At 45.4% G+C, this 12,186-nt stretch overlaps 1 protein-coding gene across 2 annotated transcripts; it reads right to left on the reverse strand.

The window, feature by feature from the left end:
• Window positions 1–216: 216 nt before the first annotated feature.
• Window positions 217–11,228, reverse strand: fbxo42 (F-box protein 42). Of its 2 annotated transcripts, none has more exons than XM_064965749.1 (10): window positions 11,096–11,228; window positions 10,090–10,365; window positions 9,725–9,841; window positions 9,433–9,567; window positions 6,072–6,225; window positions 5,691–5,801; window positions 5,288–5,384; window positions 5,053–5,109; window positions 4,785–4,901; window positions 217–1,764 (listed from the first exon to the last, which is right to left on the reverse strand). In XM_064965749.1, exons 1-10 carry the CDS (start codon window positions 11,151–11,153, stop codon window positions 712–714), a joined length of 2,175 nt encoding a protein of 724 aa, XP_064821821.1. In that variant the 5' UTR covers window positions 11,154–11,228; the 3' UTR covers window positions 217–711. The 2 variants fall into 2 exon arrangements, with proteins under 2 accessions (XP_064821821.1, XP_064821822.1); XM_064965750.1 differs by having other exon boundaries at window positions 10,090–10,369.
• Between the last annotated feature and the right edge of the window lie 958 nt (window positions 11,229–12,186).

The following is a 12,186-nucleotide window of genomic DNA, read 5'->3' on the forward strand; positions in this document are numbered from 1 at the left end:
AGGCTTTTATTGTTTTACTATGCTTACAGTACACTGCAACACCCCCCCCCCCCCAAAAAAAAACCCAAAACAAATCAACATACAATAGCATTTACACCCACACGCACTCGCACCCAACATCAACATACACACTTTCACACACACTTACACTCTTCAATGTAAACAATGCAGGCTGAGAGTGATTAAAAAAGCAAAGTAGTCAGCCATCCACTGTTCCTCCCTCTTCAACACAGGACTCGGTCAACCATTTTCTTTTCTCTCCCTCTCAGTGCACAGCGGGGAGACCGAAGAGGAACAGAAACTGTACATCTTTAGGGATCAATGGAAAAACTGCTGTCCTGTCGGGCCATTTGACCAACCATCTCACACACACTGCAGGTGTTGGGAGGTCAGGGTACCCATTCATCCAATTCTCACTTGTCATAGCAACAACACCCTCAATGTCCTTAAAATGTACTGTCTGAAATGTTATATTCTTTGAAGTTATGCGATAGGAAGAGGGGGTAGAGAGAGAAGTAGAGGGAGAGAAGTTAGTGTGAGGGAAGAAAGAAACGCCAAGAATTAGTGTGACATGTTATTTTCCCATTATCCTCTGCGGTAGAGGAATAAGACCTTGTTTCACTTCCCTTGTATGGGTCAGGATGGAAAATTGATCGTCCGTTACTGAGCAACACTTTCTGGCATCATTCACGACCCCTGTCCGTCGTTACATTACCTCTTAGCGCGTACAAAGTACAAGGCGTTGGTTTTAGGGTAGTACTTCACATTCTGCTTCTTGTCCATCAAGCCCCCGAAAATGATGAGCTCACCCCTCCCTTGGACCACTGTGTGGAGGCTCGTCTCGGGGGGACCCGTGACGGCGGCGGGGGTTCCGTTACCGTAAACCCTCCAGGAGACAAGACCGTCCCCTTTGGCTCGGGACACATCCAGTACATACATCTGCATGGGCTTGCAGTTGAGCGACTGGTACAGGGGCTTGCCCACGTTCAGGCTTTGGGGCGGGTGATGGCCAAGCCGCCGTGCGATGGGCGGGATGGTGTGTCCGTCAGCGGCAACCTGTGGTGGGCTGGAGGATGAGGGGGAGGTTCCCGCTGAAGCCCCGCCTCCCCCGCTTCCACTTACTCCTGTAGCAGCCCCTTGAGACAATAGATTTGAGGAGGATGGCATGGATGAAGAGGACGGGTTTTTGACAGCCTCCAGGCCCCGTCTCAGGGCAGCAGGGGACACCGCCCCCGGTGGAGTGAGTGGGGAGCCAGGAGCAGGGGGAGGTGTGTGCACTCCATTAGTGCTGAGTACCTCAGCAGAAAGGGGGTGGGTGGCAGAAAGGGTAGATTCCCAGCCGTAGTCCGACGAGACAGGGGGGTGAGAGGGCGGGGAGGCAGCCTGGGCAGGGCTGGTCCTGGGAGAGGGGGACGAGCCGTCGAGTAGTGGATGGAGGGATGGAAGAGGCGGGCTGTCAGGACCCTGGGAGGGGGATGGCTGCTGAGAGGAGGAGCCGGGGCTACCCTCTCTGGCACCCCCTCTGGCCGAGGGACGGGGTCTCAGTGTGCCCCAGCGGCCGTTCACACAGGGGGCTTCCTCAGCGGCCCCCAGTACGACCCCGGCGGCTCCGCTCCTCACAGGGGAATAGGAGCGCAGGGAAGGGGGCTCCGTGCCCAAGGGAGCGGGAGAGGCACTGATGGGTGAGGGCCGAGAGTTCAGACTGGGACTGAGGGGCGCACGGCCAGACGGAGCCTGAGAGAACACCACCACACACTGCCCAACCTGGAGAGAGATAGAAAACAATGAGAGGAGGTTGAGTTGAAAGAAGAAATCCCATACACAACATCCCAACAGTGTACACTGCTGTGAGACCAAGGCAGGATCCAACATTTACGATGGCCCGGGGCCAGTAGGTGTCAGGCCAGTGGATCTCATCAGTCATTGGCTGGACCGGGTCAGTAATTTCTCGGCGCATTTTGGTGTTCCATTTCGACATTTACCTGCTACGTCGCAGTCTTCCATTGAAGACCACATGTGAAAAAGTACATCTATTTGTATGGGCAATATGATAGCCCGTTCATTCAACCACACTCCTCGTGAGCCACAACTTCTTGTGCAGTACAAGAGTTGATGCATTCACACTGCACAGAGTTGAGCAGTCCAGAGTGAAAAGAAGCACTCGTCAATCCGCTCGCTGAGCTTATTTCTTTTAGGGAAAGTGATTTATAAACCAGCAACAGGCTGGCTAGTGGCTACTGTTGACAGTCTGCAAGAAGAATGCTACAAAAATACAAGTTTAATTCCTCTTGGCTAGCCGAGAGCAATGTCTCTATTGAAAAGCAGTTGTCTAATGGGTAACCTTCCATTTTCAGATGCAAAACTCTTCTTAATACTTTAGGAAGAAAATGCATGATGCATAAGTCGCACCGCCATTTCCTGGTTGTAAAAATTAGAATAGTTTGCTTAATTTCAGTTTATGTGACAAAACGAGCAAGTACAGTGGAAAGCAGTGGTCACCAACCAGTTGATCATGACCGACTGGTCGATCTCCTTGGCATTCCTAGTCGATCGCCAAATATTTCTGTAAAAAAACAACGATAAAGCTTTGGGTTCCTCATTTTATTTATTTGGCTCGCGCTGTTGGCGGTAGGTGCACCTGATTTAACTGCCCTGCGCGCCGGGTAGTCGACGTGTTCCCATTTAGAACCATAGCATATTTCTAATAAGTACAACCTCTGTCTTCCAGACGAGCCCGGGGGAAGCTAATCAAGTGCACTATAAGCCTACCACTGGCCAATCGGATGGCTCAGATTAGTGCTGTAGTAACGTAGCAGGCGTAAAAGAAAGTTGATACTGTGAGATTTCAGATCTTTTAAAACCATGACTAGTGTCAACAAATACAGCAAAGAGCTGCTGTTTTTATGAGTGAGTTCATGTTTAAGTTTTTACTCAGCACTGTCAACACTTTCTATTCAACCCTTTTATAAGCCATAAAATGCATGTTCTCCCGACGTCCACCCGCGCTACAACCAGCACTGCAGCTGCAATGAATTAGTAGGAAAGTGTATTGATAGGCTTGCATTGTTATTATTAGCGGCTTGGATCTTTTTGTTTTAATATCGAGGAATATTTCACTTTCTCTGGTCATAGGTGTAACAACATGGATTTGTGCACGAGGCAGAAATAATGCAATGCGAGTTTCACCATCAGCCGGTGTCCCTTTTTGGTCAGTGTCAGTGGAGGAAAGGGAGAGCTGGGGGACGTTGAGAGGCGGACCCAGTCTGCTGCCCTCTCCGTCCACTGAGACTGACCATCAGATGCAGGCTTCCTCAGCCTGGTGAAAAAAAACTAAGCAAATGATTTAAATGTATGCTCACTCAGCTGTACCTCACAAGTAATACTACAACTGATCTATTACTGGTGTGATCATATAGCCTAGCTCAAATGTTGAAATATAAAAATAAATAAAAATTAAATAGTCTGAGAAGAACAACAATGTATTGGAGGGGTGATAATGTTTTGGGCTTATAACCTACACACAAATCTCATTACTACAGTACTGTTTTTAATAGGTGACTGTTGCATAAGCTTATGTTTTTTAAGTTATGTCCCAATATATTTTTACGGTTGATCTCAGCTTACATTTTGACTCAAAAATTAAAGGTTGGTGACCACTGGTGTAGAAAATCATTGTACCATCAAAACCGCTGTAAAATATATTTACCATAACCAAAAATATTGTATTTTCAGCTGTTAGAAGCTGGTGTACAAAACCCGAAAGTAAAAGACGCAAAATGAAACTTAGACTTGCTTGCAACGACAGACCTATAACCACACATTTCTATGTGAATTTAGTTGATAGCCCATAAAGTTACAAATTGCAGATTTAAAAGGAAAATACCACTCAAAACCTATCTTTTGGTATTTGTTTCATTTGTCCACTGTTGATATAATCCCAAAATGTTTTGCATGTCAGCAATCAAGTTTTGAAGAACTGTATTTTGAATGTTTTATATCTTGAAAACTTGATTGCTGGCATGCAAAACATTTTGGGATTTCAAAGAAGAGAATAATGTCCTACATTGCTAAATTATATTACACAGCTTTTTAATATATACCATAATGTAGCATTTTATTAGCTGAAAATATAGAAAGAAAGCATGTCAACCTAGGCCCTGCAGTACCATAATATATTTATAAACTACCCCATATCTGGGACAGTATAAATCTCTATTCGGGCCACCAACATTTTTTTTTTTTTTAAAGAACATCAACAAACAAAACAGAAAACACCATACAATGTTATACATGCAGCTCCAGCCCATAAAAACTAAATTCCCAAATAAAAATACAGGTAATGTTAAGATTTGGTCAAGCCTCCCACCCATCTCTCACCAACAGTCCGTAGCCAACTTCTCAAATAGCAGAGGCAGTCAAAAAGAAACACCAAAGGGTGAAGGAAAGAGAGAAGTAAGGTCAACCCACCAGTTGGTCCCTTACGGCTTAAGATTCCCTGCCAAAGCCTGCACTGTGGATGGCCTCGCCCTATTACTTTTTACTGTTGTGGATTCCAAAGTAACAATATTCTGGAAAACATTCATCCAGTAAAATTCAAGAGCCAGCCCTGACTCCAACATAACTGCAAAAAACGAAGCATTTGCCTTAAGTGTCGTCATTCAACAGGTACAGGCAAGGATCTGGGATAAGGTTTACCCTCATCAATCTTGACAGCGACAAGCATTTGGCACTCCATAAATGTATGTATAAAAAGGGGTAGGGAACGTATTAAGAGCCACACATACCCTGCAGGCGGGGTGGCACCACAGCTCTGGGGCTCCATGGTCATCGTTCTCAACCCTCAACTGCTGCCACGTCCAGGGTGGGGCACCCATACGGAGGAGCCAGGCATCCTTCAGCAGCTAGCAGGGACATGAGAGGGGGGGGGGGGGGAGCAGAGTCACAACCAGCTAAACATCCGCAGAAACAGTTCAACTAGCATAACACCGGCAGGCAGAGTTGTCTGTCCACAGAAAACAGTGCAGACTCCCATTCGAGAACACAGGCACTCACCGCATTAGGGCCTCCACAGCCTCCCAGAATAAGTAGAGTCTCGTTGCCAACCACAATCTGTGAGAGAGGAGAATATACATTTAAAACAGAGAACCACTGACACAAGCCACAAAAAAATGTGACTGGTATTACAGATACAGAAAAATACAGATACAGACATTTACAAAAGAATCCGAAATACTGCATGATGGAGGTACAGAAGGGAGAAGGTGGGCGGTGAAAGTGTCATCCTGACCTGAGACTGGCCTCCTCGTGGGTGGGGGGACGGGCCAGAGATGGTTGGCTTGGACCAGGACCACTGCTCCAGATCCAGAACCCACACCTCATTACTCCTGATCAGGGACCAGTGGAGAGCAGGGGGACACGGTGAGACAAAAAACACACAATGACAGATTCACACACACAACTTTCAACACTGCAAAACAACTAAACCAGACGGTTTTTGAAATGAAATGATTTCCTTTCAAGACATTCACACTACAACCTTCCTACATTGTTTCCTAACACCACAACGGTTTTAATTCCAAGTGTTTGAACTGATGTGTGTCAGGATGTGCAATTGTAGCGTCCGGTTTGGCACAGTATGGTAAAAATTAGCAGAAAACTCAAGGTAAAAGCTCCTCAAAGTAGTGACATACATTTGGCGTGCCCCTAGTGACCCTCCAAACACCACCATGGTGCTCCCTATGACAGAGGAAGAGTGACCGGCCATGGGCGGGGGACCGTGGGTCGTCACGATGCAGTTCCACCTGAGAGGGTATAGAAGAGTACGGGGTTAGTTAGATAGGAATGGGAAAGTGGTAAAACACCAAGCACTGATGGCTAGATAAGGCTACAGATACAGATATGGGGATAATGGGCCTTAAGAGCTTCTACACAGACAGACTTCTCATGCGTAATAACACACTGACTATCCACCTGTATTGAAAGAGTGAATTGTAGAAAACGTGATAAAGCCACTCATTGGCTTCAAAGGGGCTAATTCATCTACCGAGTCTAGGTTCGCCTCTTCCTCTCACCAGTTTTTGGAAGGGGAGTATGTGTGGATCTCGTCAAAGAATCTCTCTGGCTGATGCAGTGGGTAGGGGCTGGGGCGAGTCCATCCACCAAACAGCACCAGCAGGTCTTTGTACATCACCAGGGTAGCCCCCGCTTTAGGAGACGGATAGGAGCCTGTGTGGGCAAAAGGAGAAATGAAAGAGCCATACATTTTCTATGTCATACATACATGGGTTAGAAGTAGTTAAAAATTAGGGGAGGAGAAAATTTTTTTTTTTTTTTTTTTTTAGATTAGTTTGTTCGATCAAGTGTAAAGCACACTGATATCAAAAAACATTTTTTCCCCTCCTTCACTTCCCTTGTAATAAATAGATACAACATGCAGCATCCACCCCAGGGGCTTAGGAGTGCTTACCTGAGGTCAAATCAAACCACATTTTATTTGACATAAAAAACAGGTATAGACTAACAGTGAAATGCTTACTTACGGGTCCTCACCCCAACAATTAAGAGAGGAAAATACTGACAAATAATAACACGAGGAATAAATACACAATGAGTCACGTTAACTTGGCTATATACACAGTTTGTCCGTACCGAGTCGATGTGCAGGGGAAAGAGGTAATTGAGGTTGATATGTACAGTGGGGCAAAAAAGTATTTAGTCAGCCACCAATTGTGCAAGCTCTCCCACTTAAAAAGATGAGAGGCCTGTAATGTTCATCATAGGTTCACTTCAACAATGACAGACAAACTGAGGGGAAAAAATCCAGAAAACCACATTGTAGGATTTTTTTATGAATTTATTTGCAAATTATGGTGGAAAATAAGTATTTGGTCACCTACAAGCAAGCAAGATTTCTGGCTCTCACAGACCTGTAACTTCTTTAAGAGACACCTCTGTCTTCCATTCGTTACCTGTATTAATGGCACCTGTTTGAACTTGTTGTCAGTATAAAAGACACCTGTCCACAACCTCAAACAGTCACACTCCAAACTCCACTATGGCCAAGACCAAAGATCTGTCAAAGGACACCAGAAACAAAATTGTAGACCTGCACCAGGCGGGGAAGACTGAATCTGCAATAGGTAAGCAGTTTGGTTTGAAGAAATCAACTGTGGGAGCAATTATTTGGGAATGGAAGACATACAAGACCACTGATAATGTCCCTCGATCTGGGGCTCCACGCAAGATCTCACCCCGTGGGGTCAAAATGATCACAAGAACGGCGAGCAAAAATCCCAGAACCACACGGGGGGACCTAGTGAATGACCTGCAGAGAGATGGGACCAAAGTAACAAAGCCTACCATCAGTAAGACACTACACCGCAGGGGCTCAAATCCTGCAGTGCCAGACGTGTCCCCCTGCTTAAGCCAGTACATGTCCAGGCCCGTCTGAAGTTTGCTAGAGAGCATTTGGATGATCCAGAAGAAGATTGGGAGAATGTCATATGGTCAGATGGAAACCAAAATCTAACTTTTTGGTAAAAACTCAACTCGTCGTGTTTGCAGGACAAAGAATGCTGAGTTGCATCCAAAGAACACCATACCTACTGTGAATCATGGGGGTGGAAACATCATGCTTTGGGGCTGTTTTTCTGCAAAGTGACCAGGACGACTGATCCGTGTAAAGGAAAGAATGAATGGGGCCATGTATCGTGAGATTTTGAGTGAAAACCTCCTTCCATCAGCAAGGGCATTGAAGAAGAAACGTGGCTGGGTCTTTCAGCATGACAATGATCCCAAACACACTGCCCGGGCAACGAAGTAGTGGCTTCGTATGAAGCATTTCAAGGTCCTGGAGTGGCCGAGCCAGTCTCCAGATCTCAACCCCATAGAAAATCTTTGGAGGGAGTTGAAAGTCTGCGTTGCCCAGCAACAGCCCCAAAACATCACTGCTCTAGAGGAGATCTGCATGGAGGAATGGGCCAAAATACCAGCAACAGTGTGTGAAAACCTTGTCAAACGTTTTCTGTAAGTCTTCACCTCTGTCATTGCCAACAAAGGATATATAATAAAGTATTGAGAAACTTTTGTTATTGTCCACCATAATTTGCAAATAAATTCATAAAAAATCCTACAATGTGATTTTCTGGATTTTTTTCCTCATTTTGTCTGTCATAGTTGAAGTGTACCTATAATGAAAAGTACAGGCCTCTCATCTTTTTAAGTGGGAGAAATTGCACAATTGGTGGCTGACTAAATACTTTTTGCCCCACTGTATAAATAGGGTATTTGGAAAGTATTCAGACCCCTTGACTTTTTCAACATTTTGTTAAGTTACAGCCTTATTCTAAAATGTATTAAATCAATCTAAACACAATACCCCATAATGACAAAGCAAAAACATTTCACCCCCCCCCCCCTCAAATATCACATTTACTTAAGTATTCAGACCCTTTACTCAGTACTTTGTTCAAGCACCTTTGGCAGTGATTACAGCCTTGAGTCTTAGGTATGATGCTACAAGCTTGGCACATGTATTTGGGGAACTTCTACAATTCTTCTCTGCAGATCCTCTCAAGCTCTGTCAGGTTGGATGGGGAGCATTGCTGCACAGCTATTTTCAGGTCTCTCCAGAGATGTTAGATCGGGTTCAAGTCTGGGCTCTGGCTGGGCCACTTAAAGACATTCCGAGACTTGTCCCGAAGCCTTGGCTGTGTGCTGAGGGTTGTTGTCCTATTGGAAGGTGAACCTCCGTCCCTGTCTGAGGTCCTGAGCAGGTTTTCATCAAGAATATCTGTACTTTTCTCCATTCATCTTTCCCTCAATTCTGACTAGTCTCCCAGTCCCTGTTGCTGAAAAACATCCCCACAGCATGACGCTGCCACCACCATGCTTCACCGTAGGGATGGTGCCAGGTTTCCCACAGACGTGACACTTGGCATTCAGGCCAAAGAGTTCAATCGTGCTTTCATCAGACCAGAGAATCGTGTTTCTCATTGTCAGAGTCCTTTAGGTGCCTTTTGGCAAACTCCAAGCGGGCTGTCATGTGCCTTTTACTGAGGAGTGGCTTCCGTCTGGCTATGCTACCATAAAGGCCTGATTGGTGGAGTGCTGCAGAAACGGTTGTCCTTCTGGAAGGTTCTCCACTTGGGGCAGCAGGGTAGCCTAGTGGTTAGAGTGTTGGACCAGTAACCGGAAGGTTGCAAGTTCAAACCCCCCAGCTGTACAAATCTGTTGTTCTGCCCCTGAACATGCAGTTAACCGACTGTTCCTAGGCTGTCATTGAAAATAAGAATTTGTTCTTAACTGACTTGCCTAGTTAAATAAAGGTTAAAAAAAATGTGTAGGTATTACAGACTGGGTCAGACATAAAGCATAAATACCAACAAATACAGCAACAGTTAAAGTGAGCTGAAAAGGACGTTGAGTGTGTACCTGAGGCTAAAGGGCGGATCCACTCCTTACTGTTGAGGTCAAGTCTCCACAGGTCATTGAAGGCAGCATTGCAGCTACTCTGAGTGCAGCCCCCAAACACATACATGGACTGGTTGGAGTCATAGTAGCATGCACCTGCAACACACACATACATGGTTTGAGTAAGAACTAGTTACACCTTCAACACCATGTCCCTGACACTTCTTTTTGAAAAAGCACAGCCTAGAGTTGATTATCCAGCTTATACCATGGCCAATCAACTAAATTCCACAAAGCCGTGGTGTATACTGACTGTGTGAGAAGCGTTGAGTGATGGGTGTTCCAGGATACGGATATGTACGACTCTCCCATTGGATGTAGCCATCCTGGACGGCCCGCAGAAAACCATGGTAACACTGATATGCAACACCTGGGGGGGGGGGGGGGATTGGAGATGAAGTGAGTGACATAATAGGTAACACGTTAGTATCTTGTAACTTCTTGTTTTGGGTTGACTCCCAACTGAAAATGGGGTCAAAGGTTACTGAAAATGGGATAAAGGTTACTTGCCCTTTTGTAAGGCAATAACCACTAGGGTGTCTCAAAATGTAGCATCATGGCATGATATTGCCTACTTTGGTTTAGTGTGGTTGTGGTGTCGTCAGAAGAGAGATATACCTTTGATGAGGCGGTACCACTGTTTACACACCAGTGCCGCGGTCTTGTGCTCCTGGTAAGGTGAAAGGAAGGACAGGATGTATTCTAGGACTTCCTCTGGTAGCTCCACCATTGTCCTCTCGTCCTCAACTAAGCTCTCTAGGTCCCTCTCTCCTCTGTTGGTCCCCATCTTCTCTTCTTCCTCCTGTGCCAATCCAATAGGCCCTGCTCCATCTTCCTCTGTATCCATGGCAACAAAGTATCCATCCTCACTGTCTGAGGAGCGGGACATTCTTTCTTTCTGTCGACAAAGGGAGAAGTCACTAAAAAGGTGAGCCCAAAGACTCAAACAAGATTTGTAACTTCCATCAATTCCAACACGTCACGTGTTCAGGGTAGCATTCATCAATGACAACAAGGTGGAAATACACATGGCTAATTTAGCTAGCCACTATACAAGGCAAAACAGAGTAAGTTAACTAACTATATTATGTTTTGAGCAGCGAACGTAACGGTAACTGGTCTAGATAGCTAACGGTAGCTAACAAACGTTCTTGCATAATTGATAGCTAATTTCTAGCTAGGAGTTGAGCTGGTCGTAGAAAATTAAACACATTTTATTGCCAGATAGTGCTATGCTAAATTCATGTAACTTGTTTGCCTGATAACTAGTTCACCAAAGTGGTAAGGTAGGTGGCACAATACAGTTAGCTGCATTATGTTAGCGTTCACCGATGTGCGCATCCATCCTGGCCCGCCCTTGATAATTAGAATTCCAGTCTATGGTAGGTCATCACATCTGTTAAAAACTATGTGGCAAATAATGGACATTTTGCTACCAATCCGTGGGAAACTATGATAGTTACACATTTCCTGAATCTCGAGATAGTTGGCTTGCTAGTGGGTTACGTTACTAGCTAGCTATATAGCTAGCTAATGTTTGCAGTCAGAAACTAGTGCCCTATTTCGGTCAGGTTTTCAGGGGCAATATTTCCCTTCCAACCATAACCCCAACAGCTATATTCACCGTAATTCTGCACGAATGATTTTGCTGGTTTTCTATCTTTTGACGTCTCTCTTCTCATTCCCTTTATCAGCTTCTGCAGTAAATCGCCATACTCCAAGCATTCGCCATCTTCCTCAGTGGCAGCGTCCTTCGCAACGCGGGAGCGCGCACGTAAATCGTGAACGGAGGAAGTAGAAACAAAAGCGGTGGTGAAGAGAATTGTTAAATAATAGGTATAGGCCCATGGTACTAAAATACCATGACAACCAAACAAAACATATGAATTCAAATGCCTTTATTGTATTGATACCAATGTATTGATATACACCAAGCTATTATACAACAATCTGATTGTGGACTACAGGAAACGGGGGTAGCCGGTATCCCATCGACAGGGATGCAGTGGAGAGGGTCGAGATCTTCAAGTTCCTCTGTGTCCACATCACTAAGGACTTAACAACACACCAGCACAGTTTGTGAAAAGGGCTCAACAGCGCCTTTTCTCCCTCAGGAGGCTGAAGAGATTTGACATAGCCCCTCAGATCCTCAAGAACTTCTACAGATGCACCATTGAGAGTGGTGTCTGAGGAAGGCCCGGAAAATTGCCAAAGACCATGCCACCCCAGACATGGGACTGTTCTCTCCACTACCGTCTGACAAGCGGTACCAGAACATCAGGTCTCAGACCAACAGGCTCCGAGACAGTTTCTATCTCCAAGCAGTAAGACTGCTGAACAGCTATTTCCATGGCTGCCCACCCTCACCAATGGACTATCTACACTAACTCTATGCACACTCACAGGTCTCTATCCACATACTCACACACACTTACATTGACACTCTCCTACACATACACACATATTGACACCCCCCCCCTCCCCCACACACACAAACACTATCACACATGCACACACGAATTTACCATATACACTGCTGCCACTACTTATTACTTTCCTGCTGCCAAGTCACTTTTATCCTGCTGCCCAGTCACATTTACCCCTGCCTATATTTAAATAGCTATCTCAACTACCACCATATCCCTGGCACATTGCTATGGTACCTAAGTACTGACCTTGTATATAGTGTAAAATCTTGTTTTACTTATTGCGTTT

Source organism: Oncorhynchus masou, chromosome 5 (genome assembly GCF_036934945.1).
Source record: "Oncorhynchus masou masou isolate Uvic2021 chromosome 5, UVic_Omas_1.1, whole genome shotgun sequence".
NCBI lineage: Eukaryota > Metazoa > Chordata > Actinopteri > Salmoniformes > Salmonidae > Oncorhynchus > Oncorhynchus masou.